Here is a 25,134-nt window from a genome sequence, read left to right on the forward strand (position 1 = left end):
TCTGTCTCCAGAATGACAAACACAATCAATGGGATTAAGAAAGTCTGCATTTCTTCTCAATCTGGAAATCTTAAAAACTAGAGATATGTTCATTCCAATTTGAATCAAGAGTCCAGAAACCATGTGAAACACAAATGTTTGGATGTGGTCATGGTATTTATTCATAGTATATTTTCACAATGTATTAATAATGGAGGATAACACTTATTCATATATTGATATAACTTCCTGGAGCACTCTGGAGTTTGTTTGGCTTTGGGGAATACTGCCAGGTTTCTCCTAATCTCTTTGGTTTTTGGAAATGGGAGGGCTCCTCAAATCGAGTGTCTGACATGGGCCATGACCTTTCTTCAATCAGGCTGGAAGGGCAGAAAGACCACGGCTTTGGCACTTCCATTTTGGAAAGGAGAAAAAAAACAGGACTTCCAAAGATGAATGGAATCCAAAGATTAATGGGCGATGAGAAAGACTCAGGCATCTTGTACTCCACAGTTCATTTCTTCTCATAAATGCCACCAATTACTGCAGCAGCCATGGACACTGGCAGGGTTTCAGGCTCAGGGCTCAAAGGCGTCAAGTCACCAGCTAATATTTTCATACAAAAGTCAATCCTGATGACTAAGAATCCGGTTCTGAGTTTCTCCAGGTGTGCTGAGGTGTCGAAGGTCACCCCCACCCTGCACATCCTCTGTCGCAACTGTTAACACAGACACCATTTCAGAATATCTTGGCAAAACGCTGAGCGGCTCTCATTTGCTCAATGTCACTCTGTAATGAAGCTGCTTGGGGGACCCTCCGTTTAACCACAGAGAGACCAAGGCACCACGAACTGAAGTAAAGTATTGATAAGAATAACAACAACAAGAACAAAGTCCAACTCTCTTCCCAAAAAGGCATGTCCAAAAACAAGGGTAAACAGTTGGTCTTATTTTTTCCAAGTGATTCTGTCCACTGGAAGTTGTCCTTTAGCTTCTCCCTTTTATTAAAAGCGTTTACATTTCTGAGTCTGACGATCACTTAAATACGTACAACATTAGCACCAAGGCAGCGACTTTTTTCCCAGAGATCACATGAAACTGAGTAGATATTTAACATAATGAATAGCTGGTACAAACTGTGACATCACTGAATTACTGATTGGCTAATGATACGTTCCTAGAAATGCCAAAAATATCCTCATACGATTCTTGTAGCACCTTGATGGCGGCTAGGTTGTTTTTTTTAAAAAAATTACGGTTTTAAAAAAGTAACAATAAAACATTTACAGATAGAAAGTAAACAATAGTGTACCGTGATAATGAAGGATCACTTTTGTCAAAGTACTACATATAATGTAGAGTACGTAAAATGCAGTGGTCTGACTGCAGGGGACAAAATAACGTGAAAGGCAGTCATAAAAGAATCATTTTACGTACAAAAATATTACATCACAATAAATAATTTCAAACATAAATATTAAACTTTACATCATAAGGATATTCCACATTTATATACACACACATACATACATGTGTATATATGTGTGTATATACGTATATATATATGCATATGTACACACACACACAGGCATACAAGTCCTCACACACATACACGCTCACACACACACACCCAAATTTTAAGGTGGAGGTATTTCATCACTATCCTTCATCCATCCCATAACGGCTTCCTCTTCAGAGCACCTGAAAACAAATGAACCAACCAGGAAATGTAAATCTTCTGTCTCAAATGACATAAGTCAAGAGAAGGTAAACCATAAATTTGTACATATAGAACTTGAAAATAACACTTACTATTTTCTCTGGATTTAAAAAATAACACTTGCTACAAGAAACATGGAAATTCCAGGGGTGTATAGAGAATAAAATAAAAACCATTAGCCTGTGATTCCCCCAATCTGAGATAATGTTCTTCAAATACTGTTGTATTTCCTTCTAGCCTTTTTTATACATGCACGTAAATGTTATGTTATCTGTGCTCACACAAATGTTACTGTACATAAAATACATATAAAATTTACTTTATTGGATATAAAATATATAAAATACATATTGAATGGGAATCTCTAATGGATACCTGCTGACTCTGCCTGCCTCTCTCCCCTCTTTTCTGATAAACTCCTTCTGGTTCTTTGGCAACCATCCCTCTTCCAAATGAAGCTGTCAGTCAGTCACCCGACTCTAGGTGGGTATATGATCCCAGTCTCCGGGACATCGTGATTGGTCTGGAAATGGCCATGTGACAAATCAGAGCCAGAGTTCTTGTGCAGAACAGATGCCGGAGATGAGCATTTACTTGGAGCCGTGAGCTGTAAAGATGATGTAAGCCTAGAACTGCCAGGGACCATGGTGTGGAGGAGATGAGCTGCCTGAGAATAAGGCCACTTAAGAAGCAAGCACTGTTGATGGATGGAGAAAGAAAGAGTCCTGATGACTCTGAGCGTCTAGATCCAGCCATGCCTGAAGTCAGACCACCGCTTGGACATCTCAGTTACTTAAGACAGTGAGTTTCTTTTTCTTTCTCTCTTTGTTTTCCCCCCTGTGGCCTCCTGAAGTGGAAATAATCCTAATTGGAGATCATAAGGTTGAATATGGATTTTTAATTAAACATTGACACTGATACATAAGTGTCAACTAGGTATTGCTTTGCCAGGATCCTGAAGAGCCTAACAGGGTAATGGGCTGCTGGAAGCTTGAGGGAAGTTGTAGGAGGGTCGCCTGAGTTGGCTGAGCCCTTGTACGTAAAAGGCACTGGGATGAGAAAAAGAGTGATCAGTTCAGTCCTCTGCCCAGCAAAGGGACAACTTGCTGGCATACTATAGTTACACCAGGAATTGTCAAACTTTAACAGGCACGACTCTCCTGCGGATTTGTTAAAGTGCAGATTCTGACTCTGTAGGTCTAGAAGGAGGCCTGAGATTTTGCACTCCTGGTAAGTTCCCACGCGATGCGGATCACGCTGGTCCTTGGGTCACACTGTGAGTTACAAGCGTAAGGAAGAGTACATTAACTGAGAGGCCCTGGGGTAGGACACTCCTGGGTTATTGCCAAGGGAATCCATCCGACCTTAAGCCAGCTACTTAACTGCTGTGGATCTCAGCTTCCATCTGTAAAATGAGGATAACAGCCCCAGACTGTGGCTTTGTGGTGAGGATTCACTGAAATAATGCCTGCCTGGCGCTCAGCACGGTGCCTGACACACAGTCAGGGCTTAATGAACGTCATTTATATTACACTTGGAACACTCCTTGGCAGTATTTCTCAAAGGGTGATCTGTGAGTTACCTGCATCAGAATTCCCTGCATTAAAAATACAGGTTCTTGGATCCACCAGAGACTTAATGAAGCAGGACTTCTAGAGATGGAGCCCAGTAAGCAGCACTTTTAATAAGCACTACAGAGGAATCTGGTACAGGACATCTAGGGACTGCATGTCCAAGAATGGAGAACAGACGGCCTCAGGCACACGAGGATAGATGAGCAAATAGCACTGAGTCAGCTTCACCTGCCTAGGGGCAAACGACCGCCCACATCTGCTAATCATTAGGCTACAGAAAGAATGAGACAGAGTCAGGGACAGACAGACACTTACCGTAACTATAAAACTCGAACCTCCAGGCCAGTGCCAGAGGATGGAGCACATTTTCCACAGTAACCACCGCATTTCCCTACGACCCGGGTACCGTCCTGCAAAAAGATGCATCATCTTAGCTCACCTGCTTGGCTCATATGTTTCCAGGGCTTGCACTGGCTTTTAGGGAAATCATTCCTGTACACACAGTAGGTAGCACTTCTGAATAGAAGCGGGGCCCAACATCCTCACCATGGTCTAAAGTAGGGGCTGATGAATGATGGCCTGTGGGCCCCTGTTTTTGTATGGCCCACATCTTCGCAGGCTACATCCTCTTGGAGAATGAGAAAACACTAGGGCAGAGAAACTGAAGTGTAATTTACCTGTACTTCTTCTACACAGACCATTCATGGAGACTAATTCTTTAGTCCCTTCACACTCAGCATGGTCTTCTCAAATAAACAACTGAAAAGTCTCAGTAAAATCTACCTACTGATCGAGAACCAAAGGAAACCACTCAAAAGAACTGCTTTGCTTTTTTTAAAAAATAAATTCATTTTTATTTACTTATTTTTGGCTGTGTTGGGTCTTTGTTGCTGTGCGTGGGCTTTCTCTAGTTGCGGCGAGCTGGGGCTACTCTTCGTTGCGGTGTGCGGGCTTCTCACTGCGGTGGCTTCTCTCGTTGCAGAGCACGGGCTCTAGGCCCATGGGTTTTAGTATTTGTGGCACGTGGGCTCAGTAGTTGTGGCTCATGGGCTCTAGAGCGCAGGCTCAGTAGTTGTGGCGCACGGGCTTGGTCGCTCAGTGGCGTGTGGGATCTTCCCAGACCAGGGCTCGAACCCACGTCCCCTGGGCAGGCGGATTCTTAACCACTGTGCCACCAGGGAAGTTCTTTGCTTTTTAACTGATTATTGATGTAGCTCCCAATGTTAAGAACAGCATTTATATTTTATAGTTAAGAAGCAAACCGAGAATACTACTTCTTGATATGTGGAAATGATATAAAATTCAAATTTCAGGGTCCATAAAATTTTATTGGAACACAGCCACGTTCATTCATTTCCCTCATGTCTGTGGCTGCTTTCAAGTTACTACAGCAGGGGTGAGTGGTCAAGATGGCCCTTGCAGCCTCACGCTGCCACCCTGCACACACGTCACAGTGACACAGTGTAACGTGATAGCGTTTTGAGTGCCATGAGTGTTGCTATATCATAATATTTCCTTTTGTTTCTTTTATTACCAGTGTATGTCAAAACAAGAAAAGAAGACAAAAGTAGACTTTACTATTGCACTTTATTATTTTAAGATTTTTCTTTTTGATGTGGACCATTTTTTAAAGTCTTTACTGAATTTGTTACAACATTGCTTCCATTTTATGTTTTGGTTTTTTTGGCCATGAGGCATGTGGGTTCTTACCTCCCCGACCAGGGATCGAACCCGCACCGCCTGCGTTGGAAGCTGAAGTCTTAACCACTGGACTGCCAGGGAAGTCCTGACTATTGCACTTTTAAGGTACAGTAGCATGTGGATTATTCTGTTGTCACATTTAGATGGCAAAGCATTGTGTTCATCATGCAATGGCACTGCAGCTGTGCTAAAAGAATACAACATACCAACATCACCACGTTCAGCATGGTCACAATATTCCCAACTCACAGGAGAGCAACGGTCAAGAATTTAGAAAACTTAGAACAGAATATCTCACCATAGTGTAATTCTTCACAAAAATAAAAAATCAAAATGAGTAAGAATAAAAGATGAAAATGTGTAAGTTTCCAAATGGCTCATTTGTTAGCCAAACAAATAAATGTTTTCTTTGAGTTAATGATATCTTGTTTAATTGTAATTGCTGAAGAAATGTGTCCAGAGAAAAGCAACTTGTTTAAGACTGTTATCCTTTTGGTAAGACCAGTTGCTCAACAATTTAATGACATTTGGGAGCCGCATCAATAATCAATTAAAAAACAAAGCGAATAACTGGTGTGGTTTCCTTTGGTTTTTGGTGAGTACATAGATTTTACTGATACTCTTCAGTTGTTTATTTGAGGAGACCATGCTGAGTTTGAAGTGACCAAAGAATTAGTCTCCATGAATGGTCTGTGTGGAAGTATTTCAAAGAGGCTGAGGAAACACTAGCGCAGAAAAACTGAAGTGTAACCTGCTAAGATGCGTTCACGACTAATCATGGTAAGAAATATGTGCGGAGCGGGAAAAGCTTTAGTCGGACCGATTTACAAAGCTTGTGAAAATGTAAGATGTTTAAAGCCTGTGATTATTCATTGTGGAAAATACATGGACCTACCTGGTGTTACAGAACCGGTGGTGTTAATGATGAACTTCTTTTTCTATCATAAACTTAACCTGCATCAGTTTTGGAAATTTGGGGTCAGGACCAGAAGCTGAGTACCCTGACTTATCCTAACACACAGCAGATTGATGGCTCAGCAGTGGTAAAGTTTTACTGTGATTTTGAGCTCAGGGCTGGGATTAAAAATTTTCTGAACAAGAAGAACTGTTCTCAATCACTGTCATTGAACACTTAATGGCTTTGGACATTATCTTTCGCTACTGACTTGATAATGTTTCTTAATGAATGGGAGCTAAAATTACAAGGCAAAAACTGCACTTATAGGCAAAAGTTATACTGTGGTAAAGTCATTTCAATAACTAACATTGTTTGAATCATAAATCACGTTAAGGCAGGTTGCACACTTCCCACTCTGTCAGATGTTAAAACAAGAAGCTTTATCGCTATTCCACGTACATTCATAGTGGATATATTTTCTGAGCATGAAATACAGTTCCAGCAGTATTTTTTGGACTTGGACGTAAGCGCAAAGGAAATTTTCATATTTCAAAATCCATCTAATGAGGTAATTGAGGGGCTTCCATCTCACCTTTAATTACAAGTGATTCATCTGTAATGTAATGACACGCTGAAAGGCAGATATCAAGTGAAAAATGTAATAGAATTCTACAACGCCTGCCAAGGCATGAATATGGTCAATTAAAATGATATGGTTGCGGACAATATTATAAAGATGAAGCACAGAAAATCTCATTCCAGATCTGCATTAACAAATAAACATTTAGAATCAATTTTGACAGCAGAGGGCACTAATTAAGCAAAATGTTGTCCTCTCTCAATATTTCATACTTTTCCTTGGTAGATCTGGATAACAAAAATTTATACTCAGTTATTATTACACTTTGAATTGAATCACTAAAATTTTTATGTCAATTTGTTCTTGCTCTTGTCATATAAATACATATATAATATCAATGGTTTTTACCTCTTGGCTGGCAAAGTCTAAAATATTTACTAGCTGGTCCTTTACAGAAAAAGTTTGCTGAACCCTGGTCTCCAGCCTTGTACGGGCTGACCCTGCCTGCCTGTCTGGATTTGTCTTGTCCCATCTTTTCTCTCTACTCCCGCTCCTCCGCATTTCTTTGGGTTGTTCTTCTAACGTGCCTCTTATAACACAGGGCCTTTGCACATGCTACTCCTCTCACTGGAACTCTCTTCCCTCGCCCTCTCTGTGTGCACTGGACCACCCAACTTTTGCCCAGTATATTCTTCAGAACCCAGCCCAGAGGCCACTTCCCCTGAGAAACCTTTCTGATGCAGTTACCTGCTGCACAGCACCCTATAACATGGGGTAGTTCTCTCTTTATGTCTGTCTTCCCCCTAGAATGTAAGCCCCATGGTGGCAAGGCCAGTGCCTTGTTAAAATCCGAGGGTTTCCAGAAGCTAGCTGTGTGTGGCTCATGACGGTTTTAATACACATCTGGTGAATGAGTGAAAGAAGAAGGCTGAACAGGTACACTCTTCTTGGTGAACTGCAATCCAGATGGCCCTGCTAGTCAGTCCCCTCAATGCTTCCCTGTGCTATGAAAAGCTCCTTGTTTCATTGGGGCACCATATCCCAGTCTGAAAATTACCATGTCATATGAGCCACCCCCTACCCCTGGTTGCTGAACAAGGTTTGGCATCTAAGGTGTTTTACATTTTCCTCTACTGGGACTAACAGTGGTGTGAACCATACTTGTGCATGCATTTCAGGATATCTTTGGGCTGTATTTGATTCATATGGTCAAACTATGAAAGTCTCTTGAAAACAATGGATACTCTCACTTAAAAAAAAACAGAAAAAGAAAAGGAGAAAGAAGAAACTTTCCCATTTTGCAGAAAAAAAACCAAACAGAAAAAATAGTTCTACTCTTTTAAAAATTTGTATGTTTTTGATTATGAGTGAGGTTAAGTTGGGAGATCCATTTCTATCACCCTACTTGGTCTTGGTTTTAGGGACCCCTGTTAGTTTTGGAGCTAGTCTGATATTACCAACTAGATTTGATGCCAGAACAACTGGTTTTCTAGCCAGGAACTTTTTCCCTAAGCTGAAGTGTACGTCTGGTGGCCCTAAGGATCCTGACAGAGTAGGAATGTCTTTTGTCTCATCAAAGCTTATTTTTTACCCAAACTCTTCCTGCTCTGGCAGCAGAGATCAGATTGCCTCAGGCTTGTATCACGTCTTTAATAACCTCTTTAGGGCTTCCCTGGTGGCGCAGTGGTTGAGAGTCTGCCTGCCGATGCAGGGGACACAGGTTCGTGCGCCGGTCCGGGAAGATCCCACATGCCGCGGAGAGGCTGGGCCCGTGAGCCATGGCCGCTGAGCCTGCGCGTCCGGAGCCTGTGCTCCGCAACGAGAGAGGCCACAATAGTGAGAGGCCCGCGTACCGCAAAAAAACAACAAAAAAAACCCCTCTTTAAACCTCAGTTTCCTGGTGCATCTGTAAAATGGGGATAATATGAGTCTCCCCTTATAGGTTTGCTGCAAATGAAAGGAAGCATACAAAGTGCTCAGCATAGCAGTTGGCCTAATGTAGTACTCTATAAGTATTAGCGATCATTGTCGTAAAGGTGTTTTTTATGTGTGGATTACCATCATAGCCTGTTCATGGAGGTGAGGAGCAGCCTGAGTAATGACAAAATCGCTGATACTAGCTCTGCAATGTTCATGTTATTGCATTAACTAGGACTCAATTTGATTTAGGTAAAGCCTGAACTAAAACTTATTTCTATTACAGAATAAAAAAAAATATACTGAGAAAATGAATAGCAAATACATGATTGTCATGGAAACAGTACCTATTTCAGAGAAAAACGGTATGTTTTCCAGCACTTTTGAAGCACCCGCTCCCATACAATGAAACACTAATTGGAAAGCATTTTTATTTCTTCATTAAAGCAAGCCCTCTAGAAATCTCTTTTCTATAAATATTTTGTTAGTAGAGTTTGAGCTATTACATATAATTAAAATGAATGACCTCTGTTCCATTAAGAACAGTTTATAGGGCTTCCCCGGTGGCACAGTGGCTAAGAATCTGCCTGCCAATGCAGGGGACACGGGTTCGAGCCCTGGCCCGGGAAGGTCCCACATGCCGCGTAGCAACTAAGCCCATGCACCACAACTACTGAGCCCGCGTGCCACAGCTACTGAAGCCTGCATGCCTAAAGTCCGTGCTCCACAACAAGAGAAGCCACTGCAATGAGAAGCCCGTGCACCGCAACAAAGAGTAGCCCCTGCTCGCCGCAACTAGAGAAAAGCCCATGCGCAGCAACAAAGACCCAACACGGCCAAAAATAAATAAATAAATTTACTAAAAAAAAAAAGGAATAGTTTATAGTTCATACTTTTCACTCCTTTCTCTGCTTTTTGCAGTCAATATGACCAAGGTAGGCTGACTCATGTAATTTAGCAAAGCCAACACATCTTTGATTGAAATGTGTTTATCTGCATTTCTTTGGAGTATGCTGGGGATGAAACGGCCCATAAAACACAGTACTTGTTTTTTTTTTTCCGACTATAGTCCAAATCACACTTATATATATGAATATATGTATAAACATCTAACTTCTATGGGTTCGTACAGAATAAAATGTACACATCTATAAAAGGTAGTTTCACTCTACTTGTCTGTAATATGATTTAATACTTGGTGGATAATTGGGTTTTCACACATGAATTGTGGGTTAGGAGGCAGCTTATGGTAGATAAACGAGGACTGATACTATGCTTGCTATGTGCGTGCACACACACAGGTATTTATCACGTGACCTCAACTCCACCGGTTGCAAATGAACTAAAAGATTAAAAGATAGGAACTGAGTCCATCTCCCCCACGGTAATGCAACTTTCATTAATTTTTAATTTCAAAGCAATTCTTCCATTTACAGCTCTTCCCCTAGAATAAGAAATAACCGTTGGGTCCCAAGACCAGGTACCTCAGAAACACAGGTCCCCAGCTCTCTGTGGACCCTGCCCATCCCCCAGGTACACGAAGCAGCACAGAGACCTGAGGGCACCTCTCCCATCCTGCCTAAATGGCTCCCTTCACTGTGCCTGGCTCTGAAGGCCATTCCGGTACCTCCTCCTGGACAGAAGGCCAGACAACAGCTCTGAGAGGGGGCATCTTTCTGGGGGTGGGGAGATCGTCCGGATGGGGCCTGAGGACCCTTTCACATCCTGAGCACATTCATGAGTTGAGGACGCACAGAATATCACTGGCAAAGGAGCTCAGAACGCCAAGCTGTTCTCTCCGATCTCACAACCGGGCCAAGCCCCCCTTTCTGTCTGGCTGCCCCCCCCACACAAGCAGAGTAGAAACTTGGTATCCCTAAGTCGAGCCGGTACAGCTGAAGCATCTGTCTAGAGGTCCATCCCTGGGTCCAGGGGGCGTCCCACATGCCTTACTCCCAGGTGAGGCAGGGCCCACATGGACAAAATCCACACGGTGCAGTGGGGGCCAGCCAGGTCCAGGCTCAGCCTCTGCTCAGGCTGCAGTCCCTTGTCCTTCCATTGCTAGCAAGCCTGCTTCCTTCATCACCTTGACCAATCCTGCAACCTTAAGGCAAGCCTCAGGCCTATGAAAATGTTGTAACATTAACAGCTAATACTTACTGTGCCCCTGCTGCCTGCCCAGTGACATGTAAACAGCTTTATCTCCCTATTTCATTTATGCTCCACGAGAACCCAACTGGGTAAGGACCACCAGGGTCCCCATTTTATGCGTGAAGAAACTGAGACCCCTGAGAAGTTAAATAACTTGCCCAACGTGGCAAAGCTAGTAACAGCGCGTCCAGCGATCTGACTTAAGGGTCTGGGGCTTAACCTCTATACTCTGCAGCCTCTGTAGGCTTTGATTTCAGTGCCCTCCCAAGAATCTGATGAGAAAGCTGGAGGAACGGGATTGAATGCATATACATTGCCCAATACGTAGGTGCTATTTCAATAACAAAAATCATTATTCTTATACACACACAGGCAGCCAAGAATGAACCTTGACACTGGGTCTTGTTTTTACCCGGTTTGTTCCTGCTCGTGAGACCACGCTCCTGCCCTGCACGTGGTTCTGGTAATTCAGTTCTACCCTGAATGACTAGAGTTTTCCTTTAGTTTCGCTTGGGGAAAGCATTTTATCGCCAAGCGGCTTTGGAAAATGGAGGGTTTCGTTGTGTTTTTCTCTCTGTAGCTCCCAGCAGAAAAGTGAAGGAAAATGAGGGTGATGATGTGACGGGTGAATCAAATCAGGGCTATTTGGAGAAGGGCTTAGGACTGGCCAGGATCTGCGTGCCGTAGAGGACACCAGCCTCGGTCCCTCAGAAGCAAGACGGTGCTCAGTCATGGTGGGAGCAGGACATTACACAGTTTTCCAAAGTGTGTTCCATGAACCACTGGTAATTCAGGGAAATTAAAAGGTATAACTCTGAAAAGAAGGCTCTGCGGTTGGTTTAACTTAGGTCAGTGATTCCTAAAATGTGATCCCAGACCAGGGCATCGGCATCACCTGTGAAACTGTTGAAAGTGTACATTTCAGGCCCCTCCCCAGGCTGGCTGTGTTTTAGCAAGTCCTGGCCCAAGTTTGAGAACGAATGATTTAGGGAAATGCTGGTTTGAATAAAACCACACAGGTTTCCCTCCTGTACACTTTATTCCAACCTAAAATACACACATGCTTACTGCGACTCTTCAAGAAGGAAAAAAAATATACAATTTTTTCCAAGTGTCTTTGCCTGCGGGAGCCTATTTTCATGGAGTATCCCTAGGGGATGCTGCTCTGTGGACCGCGTAGCAGGTCAGGCACACAAAGCATCATTTCTCGGGGCTGCTAGGAGCTAGGGATTGCTCAGTTCTGGCTCCTGGGGATTCATAAGGAGTGCTCGACAGACCCTTGAGATTAATTTTGAGCTCAGGCTCTCTGAGCTGTCACGGAACACCAAGATTCAAAAAAAAAAAAAAAGTGCTGACAGGCAATTATGAAACCAATTCCCTTCAACACAGGCGTAATCCCCCAAAAGCTGGGGAAACAGCCAGCCCGTCTTGGCAGGGCAGTAATCTTTGTCTCCACAAGGTGGCGCTCCCGGCTATAATTATATTGTTAGGTTCTGGATGAAAACTGCAGTAATGACACTAACAAACAGAATTGAAACTTAGATTACAGTTTACACAGATGGCTTTCTATATAATCATGCTTTAAGTCTGACCGCGTTTCGGTCAATTAATTTTTTTGTTTGTTTCTCTCAGTCACTGAAACATAATATATAGTAGGAGCAGGGAAGAACTTAATTTCAGGACAGTGTAAAGCACACATCCTAAAGCACGTGTGTTTTCTCTCAGCTATCTTTATCCCTTTCAGTACAAGAAACAAATTTTAATGATTAATTTATAAGCAATCGATATGGTCATTTAGTTAATCAGATTTGAAGGAGCTGATTGGCTTAGAGAAAAGAGGGAGTGAGAGAGATTTTTTTGTTTGTTTTTTTTCCCCCAAAGACACAAATTTAACACTGGAAGCTAAAAGAAGGGATCAGGAACCTCTGAGATTTCCCCCGGACGTCATAATTGATGTTCCTTCCCTTCCTTGGTGGAAGCAGCTTGACTGAGCTGTTTCCTTATGTTCCGATTTTGATAGGGTTTAGAAAATAAAAATACCAGACACCCAGTCAGATGTGAATTTCAGATAAACAACACATACTGTTTTTTTAGAATAAGTATGTCCCATGCAATGTTTCAGACATGATTAAAGTAAAAAAAAAAAATCTTGCTTGTTTATGTGAAACTCACATTTAACGGGGCATCCTATATTTTGTCTGGCAACCTCACCTTGGAATAACACCACACTTTCCAATCCTCTTCTTTTTCCTCCCTTACTCACTTTCCTGAGACCGGGAGGCAGAGCTCACAGCTGAGGCAGGACTGGGACCATAGGCCACACCCCATAAGTTTTACATTTGCCTGCGGGTCAGGCTCCTTCCCCACATCATGGCAACTTCTAGGCTGCAAAGAGCAGTGCTTTCTGCCCCCGCTTATGCATTAGAGTCACCTGGGGAATTTCAAATTCCCCAAAGATTCCCCTTCAGTGAATCTGGGTAGGGCCCGGGCACATGTATTTTAAACCTTCCCAAGTGATTCTTATATACACCCACGCTGAGAAACAGTACGCAGATCAGAGCGTCACAAGCTGTACTGAGCTCAGGAGCCATCTGGGGCCTTGTTCAGCTACAGGTCCTGCTCAGAAGCTCTGGGGTCCCAGAAACTGCGTTGTCAACAAGCTCCCAGGCAATGTGGGTGCTCTGTCGGGGATCGATCCCACCTTGAGCAGCAAGACTTTAGAGCCTGAAAAGCTGACTTGGAGAGCCTGTGTTTCTCTTAATTCTCCAGAAACCCTCCTCATGAATTACCCCTTCTTCCAGCCCTGTTTGTATTTCAATTCTTCTGAAACAGACTGACATCACTTTCCCTAAGCTCACCTAGGTGAATTGCATGTTGGCTAATTAACTGCAAGGTGTCTGAGCCACACACTCCCTTAGAGGCTGCTGGCTACTTTTAGCTTCCTAGTTAGGCATCCTCCTAATTGCTCCAGTGGTTCACAGGTTCACATCTCCAGGAAGAATTCACCAGAAGGGAAGCAAGACTCTCTGCTCCACGCACCTGTACACGCTTCAACCTTCGATTTCTGTCCTAAATTTTCTTGCTGACACGTTGTAAAATGGTTTGAGGAAGTGGGAAAGCACACCCGTTACTTTTAGCACCACCGCCTCACAGGGAGGGAGGAAGGAAGAGAAAACAAAACCCAGCCCCCAACCCATCGGTAACCTTACCGGCGACTTCTTAATGTCAGAGACGGCATAATTCCCTTGGGAGATCCATCTGGCAGATTCAGTTAGAGACAGGCCGGTTCCGTAAAGGTTGATGCTAAAACGACCCTGGAATAAATGGCCAACGAGAAAGATTTTTAGTCCACGTGACGTCCCAAGCAAAGGCCACACAATAAAAGGGAACTTGGAGAAAGACATTAATTAATTATGATAGCTACTAATGATTGAGGGTTCTTTTGGGCGGGGGGAGAGTGGAGTTGTGAACCAGGCACTTTACATGCATCATCTCACCCATCCTCGCAAGAGCTCTCAGAAGGGGATTTTCTTTACAGAGGGGGACAGCGAGGCCCGGCGCAGGTGATTAACTTCTCCAGGAGACACTGAGAACCCAACTCACATTTTCCTGACTTCAAAGTCCTCGCTCTCAACTACCGCTATTCTGCGTCCCTAACTCAGCAATCCTGATGTTGCTTACAATTATCAGATTCCTTCAGGAACAAAATGCCACAGTGTAATTTTTCTAACAAGATCTCGCTGCCAAAGCTTCCTTGGGTTTCAGCTCCCCGCGGCGCTGAGCACGCCGAGTCCTAAGCACAGCGGGGCGGGACTTCAAAGCAGAGGCGCGTTCTCTGGAGTTGCCAGCAGAGGGCGCGCGCGCGGCCTGCTCTGGACCGCAGGGGACCCGCCACCGCCACCAGGCCCAGGGAACCTAGACCTCCCAGCCCCGCTCTGGGATTCCAAACGTGGCCTCGGGTGTTTGCCTTTTTATTTCCCAGGAGACGCTGCAGCAGAGAATCTCTCTTGCTCTCTCCATTTGCCTCTGTGTCTTTCTCTCGCAAAAATGACTCCACAAAGGCATCTAAAATAGATTCTTGAGGTTTCCTACTCCACCATGAACAGTTTCGGAGTTAAAAATGTTCTTTCTCTGCAGACGTGGGTGAAGGCTTCCTCTCTGAGCCTTACCATCCGGTTCTTCGGCAAAACGGTCTTTAATAAGTCAAGGAGAGCAGCAAGGTGGAGACTCACATCCAATCAGACCTAAGCGTAAATTCAGCTTTTTCACCTGAACATATTAACCCTGTAAGAACCTCAGTTTGTCCATCTGTAAAATGGAAGGTAATACGAATGCCTCCTTCAGAGTAGTGCAGTGAGGGACTAAACGAAATTAGCCGTGGAGCGAACGCCTGGTACCTAGTAGATACTCAAAAATATTGATACCAGTCCTGCATTTTCTAATTGTTTTGTAAGGGTTAGTTTTCTCTCTCTAATATAACAGTAAGCTTATTGAGGGGAGGGACTTGCTATTGCTTTATTTATATCCGTTATGGTTTGTAACATGTGACTAGGCACTTGATATTTACAGTCTTAACTAAATATTACATCCTAGCTCTTCCACGAAGACTTCCGGGATCAGGTGCAACTTGGAGGTTTCCTCTCCATGTCGGTTCTATAAATACTTGCTAAACAGAGTTTATGAACTCTTTAGGAGCCTGAAATTCCACATCTGTACCCTGGGGACAAACAGGATTCCTATTCACAGAGGTGATGGGAGGATTTAGTTTGGTCTAAGTCAGTGGATCTTATCAGAGGGCAACTTTGCTCCCAGGAGAAATCTGGCAGTCTCTGGAGACATTTTTGGTTGTTACGTCACAGCTAGTGTGTGTGTGCGTGTGTGTGTGTGCCACTAGCAGCTAGTGCAGACAGGCCCAGAGACACTGTTAAATATCCTACAATGCACAGCATGATCTCACACAACAGAGAATTATCCAGCCCGAAACATCAATCGTGCTGTGGCCTGGGGGATGAAATTATCCTAGAATCCTGACTCTTCTACCTTTAGTGTGACCTCAGGCTTACCTCTCCTGAGCCCATCTGTAAAATGGGTTAATAAGACATAATCTGTGAATAAGAGTAGAAGGTATAACATACCTAGCTTATTACCTGGCAGAGAGCAGGTGAAATTTTAAAAATATTTTTTGGAACTTGTTTTATGACAGTACTACACAGATGTTAGTGGTTGTTATGCTGAGTGGCTTCAGTACGCAGGTATCCATGACCGTGGCTACACCGGAGGCTCAGCCTCCTTGCCCAGCCTCCTCAGACACGGGCTTCTACATGCTGTGTTAGCCCACCTGGCCATGTTCTTATCTTACTATCATTCCTGCCCTGAGGAGGGCATCCACACCAATCACAAATGCCCAGACCTCGTTGCTGCCAAGGATGCCCTTATCTCTCCTTCCCTATCCTGTTTCCCACAAAGACTGCCAGTTCTGCCTGCATCGCAGAAGGCAGACTTGATCTGCTTTGACGTCAAAGTCCTTAGAAGATCCAGGCTTCTAGCCTGAGGATGCCCCTGGCTGATCTGGGTGTCCAGTGTCTGAGCACGTAGCCAAGCAGACTACTTGCTAGCTAGATCTGCCCTTTCAGAGTGAGTGATAAAGCAAGAGTTTTTGTCCTTATTCTCTTCCTGGCCTTTTCCGGTTCAGGGATTTGCATTTTCAGCCAGCGTCCTAGTTGATAATTAGCACTCTAAAAGTTGAGTGTCACCAGAGGAGTCAAGACCTACCGTCCTTTCTAGCTCCAGTCTGGGATATCTCTACCCCTAAAGGCCTTATCTTCAGGGTCTAAAGGGCATGAGAGTTTTAGCTACTATCTCTGTTGCTGATTTAAAAGAGTAAAGGTAATTCAGACATGCATACACTAGATGATCCAGAAAAGTTAGCCAAAGATGTATAATACCTCTGACAAACAGAGGTTCTGTTCTCTGTTGGAAAAGGGTGAATGCTGCAAAAGTCTTGTCTGGACACAGGATCAGCCAGGCATGTCTACCATCATGGATTTGAACTCAGACACACTTGGGATCAAATCTGGCCTCTACTGAGCACTAGTGCGGGTTTGGGTAAGTTACCCGATGTCTCTACACCTCAGTTTCTTCATCGGTCAAAAGGGGGCAATCTCATAGGATGCTGTGGATGATTAAATGCTACGCTGATTTACCAAGGCTGAGCACAGTGTCTCAAGTGTAGTAAACACTCAGTGAACGCTATTAACACCAGCATCAGTAATGACAATGCTGCATCCACTGTGATCAGGATAACAAAATACGTTCTGGGTGCGTCTTGAGTTGACAGCTCCTGGGGACCTCCCCAAAGCAACAGCAATGGATGCGGAGGAAGAAGAGGCAGATTGTCAAACAGAGCATCCCTCTGCTTTCATTTCTCTGCAGTCATAGACCAAAGGACAAGCAGGGCTCTAAAATAGCTTGCACAGTCATGCTTTCTGCAGACTTTTCCCTGGAAAAGTGATACGAAAAACTCCCATCTTTCATCAATATAGCTGGTACTCAGTACACTTCTGAGGAAGTGAATTCTAGAAGTATCCGATATGGTTTGAAGAATGGGCTGGAAAAAAATACAACTTAACCTCTCACTGGCTTTGGTTTTCTCACTTAGCTACTGCTTTAGTGTCAGGATTTAGCAAATCAATCGGTTCATTTGTCTCTGAGTTATTAAAATAACTGAATGCAAATTACCTCGCATTTACTTAAGTTTCCCCAAAGATGCACATATCGAAACAAGAAAATCCTGAGGCATTTGAAAAAGGCAGGACTGGCCAATCTATAAGCTGTTAAATGCAACCCATACGAATAGGGTGTTTGAAGTCTCCAGTGCTCTAAAGAAACCGCACTTCAAAAGTTTTCAATTCCTGGGTAATGGAGAAAAGGCCCCTTTTAACATTCTGTCCTTTGTTTATTTTCTTTCTCCCCTGAGTGCTTCCTTTTCACTTCTCTAAAATGTTTAGCAATACTTTCTAAAGCTTGGGGCTGAGAAAACAAGTTGTTAAAAGAAAATTCAGATGTGTTTGTCTTTGGATGGTCTCTGTGGCTATGTGTAAATGCACCCTGGGGAGACAGTGCCTGGGATTCTGAGCATCACCCAGTCCCAATTCCTAGAATCCGTGAAGGCCCACAGCGACGCGGAAAACTCTTGTCACAGAGTCTGACAACAGCTTTGTAAAGACCTCATGTAAATCAACGGAAAGACTGGGGCCACGTTCTCCTGTCCAGAATCACCTAATTCGTTATGTCTGTCCTACCTTCTCCTCGCAGAAGCTTCTGGCAAAGACTGATGCCTGCTTTGCAAAATGAGCCCAGGAGGATTATCACAGCCTGTTCCGAAAGGCAAGTCAAAACCTGCCACACCTCTAAAGAGGCAAAAACGTGTGCAACTCTAGAACAGGTAAGACTGCCATGTAGCTGCTCTGAGGGAAAGCGAATTCAAGAGACAACTCTGCACTTCTTGGTCTAAACATGGCGCATTTACACATCTGAAACAGGAGTGACAGTTTTTCTGTCTCATGCAATATTCAGAATCTTTAATGGCTGACAGTCGGGGTGTTGGAACCCACTTGCACTGGCTTTTGAGAGACAACTGTGTGCATCTCTCCCCAAACTCTCCATTTCGTGACACGATATTGATGACTTGTAACCAGTCAGGCAGAAAATTTACACCACAGAAATGGGCAAATGCTGCAAAGCATTGCTTCCCCACCCCCCCGCCTCTTCCCTTGGAGAGCCAGTTATTAAACATTTACCCACATGTCACTGCATAATATTCATTGTTTTAACATCGTCCTGTGTTTAACCAAACCCTTGCCATGTGATATCTAATTGGTTTCTAAACGTTTACCATGATCACAGATGCATTTTGCTGAATGCGGAAGTTTGGCCCCTGGCTGGGATCATTTCCTTAGGAAACACCCTGAGTAGCGGAGTGACTGGGTTGGGGGCTGTGAGCATCTGTGAGGCCCTTGATACAGGTGGCCAAAGTGCCTTCCACAGCCGCTGTTCTAATTACACCTGTAGAACCAGATGCAGTCACGGGGGTGGGGGGATGTGAATCCCTGGGTGGGGGCTGGAGAGCTCCCGACTCGTACCTGAGGGCACTTGGCGGCGCTGTAGCAGTCCCCGGCGGTGGCAAAAGGGACGGGATGTCCTTCGCGTGTCCTGGCAAACTGTAAGTCAGTGGCTGTGGGGTTTTGGAGAAAGGGTTACAGGGAGCAGAGAGGTGAGAGTATGAGAAAGAGAAAGGGAAGGGACAGGATATTAACAAGGAGACAGAAGGGAAGAAGAGTTAGAGAAATCATAAGAGGAAATGGGAGAGGAAAAAAGAAAACAAACCAAAGTTATGATTAGTGAGCAAACGGATCCAGATGTACACTTGCTTTCTCCTCACTGTATCTGTGGGTCTGAGAGCTTCCTTCTCTGGGTTTTACCAGCACTTTCTGTCTCTTCACAGTATGGAAGCCGAAAGGGGGGCTTAAGGTGACTTTGGAATTGATTCCTGTATAAATAAATACGTGAATCACCTCGCTTAAATGTAGTGTAATTGGATGATCGTGAATCTCCTGTAGAAGCACCGCTGAGGCTGCAGGACTGCAGGACGGGGCGGGGAATAAGCCAGCAAGGCATTTCCAGCTACTTCGCAGTTATTCCCCGAGGCTCATCTGTCCTCCCGTGGCCCAGGCACTATTACCACCAGAATGGGGAGCAATTAGAACTCACATCTTGAAAGTATTAATGGCAGTTTCTTAAGTTTGGGGCTAACTTTTTAAAAAAGTTTTTTTTAAAAAGCCAATAAAAACAGTGCTCGCGTTTTTAACCCTCTGGTGGCTCCTGAGAACAGCTCTGAGAATGGGGAAGGCGTATCAGGAGGTGGCAGACCGAGAATCCTACAAAATCTGGTGGGAACTAGAGACCAGGGGCAGCTTTTTACACCTTTCTGCTTTGTCTTTCAGGAACAGCAAGAGAAGGCCTTAATCTTTCTGCAGGTTCGTGGGAGGGAAAGCTGAGTCCCCCAACCTCCAAGGGCAGGAGCCCTGCCCACCTGAGCACGCAGAAGCCCTGGGTAAGTGGGAAACTGCAGATTCTGCCCTTAGCCCTCATCAGTCTGGCTGAAGGCAATTAAAAATATCTTGGTACAAATCAGATTTAATCTACCTGCAGAGGAAAGCAAGGCAAGGTTATGGGAACATGTTAATGAAGAAAAATTAATTATTCATTATTTGTTTCTCCACTACTCGAGGGAACGTGTTTGGATATTTGAGCTGTCTTTAACCACTCCTATGATTAACGTCCTTAACAAAAATGCAGTGTTGGCTGGAGTATGACATCAGTCCATGCTCGGGCTAGTTTAAAAAATGGTAATTCTGTCCTCCATTTTTCTTCTGTAAATCGACAATCAGAGAAAATTAGTTTTACGCCCATGTGCATGTTTGTGTGTGGGTGTGCATATGTACACTGCTGGTGGAAGCCCAGGGTGGGGTGAATGTTGCTACATGAATATCATAGCTTTGGAGTTTGCATCTGCTACCTTAAAACTTCTTCTCCCTTCGAAAGCTCTGCTACCAGGACTTCCCTGGTGGTCCAGTGGTAAAGAATCTGCCTTCCAGTGCAGGGGACGCGGGTTCGACCCCTGGTCAGGGAACTAAGATCCCATATGCCGCGGGGCAATTAAGCCCGCACACCCCAACTACTGAGCTCACACGCCTCAACTAGAGCCCACGTGCTGCAAACTACAGAGCCCACATGCCCTGGAGCCTGTACGCCACAACTAGAGAAGAGAAAAACTGCACGCCACAACTAGAAAGAAGCCCGTGCGCCACAACTAGAAATAAGCCCATGCGCCACAACGAAGAGCATGCGTGCCGCTACTAAGACCAGACGCAGCCAAAAAATAAAATAAAATAAAAATAAATAAATAATAAATAAATCTTAAAAAAAAAATTTGCTACCATGCTTGCTTTGCCCGCCTGGCTCACTCCCATTTGGCCTTAAGGTCTCAATTTCAATGTCATATTTTGGGGGATGCTGCCCTGACTCTCCCACTGCGATGGTGCCCTTTCATGTGCCTCCGTCTCCTCCATTCATTCATTTGTCACAAATCTGATGGAGCACCGCCCCTGTGCTCAGCACTTCCCAGGCACTGCGGGGACAGCAGTGATCAAAAGGTGCAAAATCCCACCCTCTGGCAGCTCAGACTGGGGTTGTCATCACTGGACCCTAAGTTCCTCTTCACATCCTCCGGGCCTCGGCCCAGCCCCTGTGCAGGATGTTTTTGCTGTCTGAATGGAGAGACCCATGGACACATCCCCCAGGACGTCCCATGGAACTTACTGATGATCTGCATGGTGGTCAGGTCTATTCTGATCTTCTGGAAGCTGGAAAACCCAGCCGCCGTGTAGTCTTTCCGACACTGACAGTCATCACGTCGGCTCCCGTTGTAGGGACATTCGGTTGGGTTGTGCAACCTACATTACAGAGAGAACATCCCAGTAAGGATGGGGAGGTCTTTCCAGGGATCTCCAGGCATCCGGGATCTTCTGAGCCTGAGCTCTCCTACCTGTGCCCGTAAACCTCAGAAAAATTCTCAGAGTCACCGTGGACCAGTGTCATGTACTCCTTGGGGCGGTCAGAGTGCATCCCTGCACAGAAGACCTGAAAGACAGACCAGAAATAACCTGCAAGGGGTGGCTCAGAAACGGGACCATGAGGGCCAGGGCCGCTGGCTCTGAAACCAGGCTAGAAATAACGACTGAGCTCCGACGCGTACCTTCAGGAGCTTTCCCGTGACGATCAGGAAATATTCCCCATCTTCGCCGGCACCTTTCAGCCTTTTTACTTCCTTGCAGTTCTGGGGCAACTCGCCTGGAAAACACAGACCGAGAAAACGGGCTGTGATTCTCCAGGATGTGCAGTGGCCGCCGACGGAAGGAGTTACGTTATGCATGCTCACGTCTGTCTGCAAGGGGGCCAATTTCTTAACAATAAATTCTATATTTCTGAAAAAGGCAGGCAAGCACAACAACAATGAAACCTGTTTTTCAAGCTCCAGAAGGACGGCTTCAGTGGGCCAACTTACAGTTATAGATATTGTGGCAGGTTTTTCTTTCTTCCGGCTTCAACTCATCAGGGCATAAGTGGCTGGGCTGGTCCTCGTTGGTGAGACACTGCACAGATCTGTGCATCACTCCGACGCCACAGGACACGGAACACTATAAGGCAGAGCAGGGTCAGAGTTGTGGCTGCTGAACCTGGAGATATGGGCTTCTCGTGGTGTGGAACTCAGAGCCTGGAGGCTTGCACAGGAACCCCGTGTTGCTGAAAACAAATATCTGACACAGGTAGGGCACTTCCTATGGGCCAGTCTCTGTGCTAAGATTTTTTTTTTAATAAATTTATTTATTTTACTTATTTATTTTTGGCTGCGTTGGGTCTCTGTTGCTGTGCAGGGGCTTTCCCTAGTTGTGGCGAGCGGGGGCTACTCTTCGTTGCGGTGCGCGGACTTCTCATTGCGGTGGCTTCTCTTGTTGCGGAGCACGGGCTCTAGGCGCACGGACTTCAGTAGGTGTGGCTCGTGGGCTCAGCAGTTGCGGCTCACGGGCTCAGTAGTTGTGGCTCACAGGCTCTAGAACACAGGCTCAGTAGCTGTGGCTCACGGGCTTAGTTGCTCTGCAGCATGTGGGATCCCCCTGGACCAGGGCTCGAACCCGTGTCCCCTGCACTGGCAGGCATATTCCTAACCACGGAGCCACCAGGGAAGCCCTGTGCTAAGTCTTACATATACATGCCTATACGTACGTACATCCATACCTACATATGTAGTCATACATATGAAATATATATAATATAATTTCCTCATCTAAGCCTCACAATAACCCTATGAGATAGTACTAGCATTATTCTATTTTTACAGAGGGGAGATTGAGGCTCAAATGTTAGGAAATTTGTTCACGGTCATGGTGGAGCCAGAATTTAAACCTTAACCCCTTTCAACTGGTCCCACACTTTTGCCCGATCATCACTTTGCATGAGTGAAAGCCTCGTAGTCAGGAGCCAGGGGGCTGGGGCAATTTTCAAGGGCATTCCCAATATCAGATATTCTTACTCGTTGTAACCCCAACGCAACCAAGAATTCCCGATGTAGAAGCACTAGTGCTTACAGAATTCTTAGCCACAGAACCCAAAATGAACAACTCTGTCACCCTTTTTCAGTGACAAACAAGAGTTCTGGGTGCTGTTTAATTTTAAACTGTGGTAAAATATATGGAACTTAAAAAGTTGCCATTATAGCCCACGTGCTTTTTAATGCATGAACGCATTTCAACTTCACAAACACCCCATTCTGCAGGGGAGGGAACAGACACGAACGCTTGGCCCCTTATCGCAGGTCGTTCAATTGGGAACAGCAGAACCAGGAATCAGACGGAGGCTGTCTGGCCTCCCCGCCCCTGTCCCCCTCTAAGCACCAGGCCAAACGGCCCAACAAGCAGAGAAGCCCCCTTCCCCCTTCAGCCCATTTCAAGATACTAACTCCTGTTTCTCACCCGGGGCTCTCCTGGAAGGACAGCTCAGGCAGGACATGTTTAAGTCGGGGTTTGAGATCCAAAAGCTTTCCGATTTCATCACTCAATCGTCTACTTACGCTCCCCCAGTTGCCAACTCTCCAGGTGGCAGAGACAGGGCACTCCCGCAGGTAGCAGGGCTGGACGCTGGGTGGCTGTGCGCCCGGGCAGTTGATGGTGGTTTGATAGCTGTACTCATAATTCTCCTTCCCGGTGTAAATCTCGCTACAGGAGACAAGCCTTTGTTTGTAGCCCTTTCCACAGGTCACTGAGCACTGGGAAGAGAGCGGGCAGAGAGCAGAGGTTGGAGCGGGGCCTGGGGGCAGCCACAATAGGCCCCTGACCTCCACGGTGAACACTGACCTCGGGACAATGGGGCAGAGAGCTCTCATTTTATTAGCTTCTTACGGGCTGCGGGGGATGTGCAGCCCTACAGGAGCCTTCTGGGATCCAGGGCTGCCGCTACACCTTTTGGCCCCCGCTGCGGGCGGGGGGTGCCTCAAGCCCCCGCTCTGGATTTCACGGGGAGACGGGGCTGGGGGAGGTGCTCCAGCTGTCACCGGGTCCACTTACAGCATCCAGAACCCTACGTACTGGCGGCCAAATCACGCCTTTCCAAACCTACAATGACCGCATCAGAGAAGCGACCAAGTGGGCTGGAGAGAGCGCCAGAGACCCCCTGTGTGTGAAATCCAGGCTCTCCCAGGACTCTGGGACAACCTTCCTTCCCTACTTGATGGTCTGCTTTCCCATCTGCCCTCCGCTTAATTTCCTTCTTTCTCGTCTCTCCCTGGCTATATACCGTGACTTAAACGTTACCTTTCTGCTTCCCTCCCCGCAGCCCGGCTCTCTCTAAATCATGCAGTCATTTAGACCTTCTGCCGTAATTATACGGCATTTAAAAATACCCAGATGATACAGAAAAGGAGAAAGAAGAGGTATTTTACTCGTGTCCCAGCTCCTTCTGTGATGGGACATCTAACTGGTTATTAATAAGATTTTGGGTTACGTCCAGCCTCCTCAGCTAAGTATTTTACATGATACTTTTAAAAGAAAACTGAATTAACCAACAAATTATTTTGATGATATTTTTGGGCCAAGTCACCAAATAACTGGCCACTCCCTGTGAAAATGTGACATAAAATTAAGGTAGAGTTTCAGGATTCTCAAGATCAAAGGTTCTTTGGGCGGGGGCAGATGAACCCTGGAATCAGTGTGCAGCATGTGGTGTGTTTTGCTTTTTCTGGGGTGAGGGACCATAGCTTCCGCCCGTTCTCGCTTGCTATTAAAACCCGTGTCTCTTTTTCCTGGTGTCTCCTACGCTGTCGCTTTAAGCCACGTGGCTTGCCGCCCCTGTAACTTTTCCAGGGGGAAGGCTCCCCTTGACGCGGTCCTAGAGTGAGCAGGGAACTGGCCCAGCCACAGGCATGCAGAGCATCCTTGGGCTTTGCTTTCCAGCTGGCTTAAGACCTGCAAATACTCTGCGTACGTTTCTTCCTTCTCCGGCTGCCGCTGTTCAAATGCCCAAAGATGCAGTGGATGCCAGGCCAGGGGAGCGCAGGGCTAGTCTGAGGTGTTTCACGCGTGGATAGATGGCTAATAAATGCTGTCTGTCCAAGCTGTGGGTATCTTAGAGTATCTAACTCAGTGCTTGCACGCCCTGACCTCAGTGTGGACTAATTTAAACAAGGCTGTACTTCTGAGAAGGCAAGTGCTAAGACCCTTTCCCCTTACCAGCCACAAGCAAAAGCAGCCCAGTGCCCATTTACGTGGGGGACGCAGTGGGAGACAGGTGTTGACAGATGGAAATGAGCCCCAAATATGGTCAGGTTTTATTCAGAGGCCTCCAGAGCTCTGAAAAGAACACTTCAGTAGCTGTTAAGAGCATCCTGAAAATGTTGAGTGCCGCTGGCTTCCTTAATCCATTTCAGGCCAGAGCTGTGAAGTGTAAGAGGCTCTCATCGCTGGGGAGGGGAGAGAGGAGGGGAAGGTCTTATGGTTGACTCT

At 45.5% G+C, this 25,134-nt stretch overlaps 1 protein-coding gene across 6 annotated transcripts in view; it reads right to left on the reverse strand.

Moving 5' to 3' along the window:
• ADAMTS9 (ADAM metallopeptidase with thrombospondin type 1 motif 9) overlaps positions 1 to 25,134 on the reverse strand; it is a 220,343-nt gene that overhangs the window by 50,138 nt on the left and 145,071 nt on the right. For 2 of the 6 annotated variants that reach the window (XM_029243142.1, XM_029243138.1), the window contains 7 exons: positions 23,208 to 23,402; positions 21,645 to 21,777; positions 21,336 to 21,430; positions 21,126 to 21,220; positions 20,900 to 21,033; positions 18,661 to 18,752; positions 11,189 to 13,833 (listed from right to left, as the gene is read on the reverse strand). In XM_029243142.1, the coding sequence (XP_029098975.1) occupies positions 13,570 to 13,833; positions 18,661 to 18,752; positions 20,900 to 21,033; positions 21,126 to 21,220; positions 21,336 to 21,430; positions 21,645 to 21,777; positions 23,208 to 23,402 (1,008 nt within the window). In that variant the 3' untranslated portion in view covers positions 11,189 to 13,569. Of the gene's footprint in view, positions 1 to 150; positions 1,680 to 2,120; positions 2,396 to 3,587; positions 3,683 to 11,188; positions 13,834 to 18,660; positions 18,753 to 20,899; positions 21,034 to 21,125; positions 21,221 to 21,335; positions 21,431 to 21,644; positions 21,778 to 23,207; positions 23,403 to 25,134 lie in introns of those variants that run through there. The other 4 variants (XM_029243139.1, XM_029243140.1, XR_003796732.1 and 1 more) reach the window with 4 other exon arrangements.

Source organism: Monodon monoceros, unplaced genomic scaffold (assembly GCF_005190385.1).
Source record: "Monodon monoceros isolate NGI ecotype Baffin Bay Population unplaced genomic scaffold, NGI_Narwhal_1 Super_Scaffold_3, whole genome shotgun sequence".
In the NCBI taxonomy this organism is placed as follows: domain Eukaryota; kingdom Metazoa; phylum Chordata; class Mammalia; order Artiodactyla; family Monodontidae; genus Monodon; species Monodon monoceros.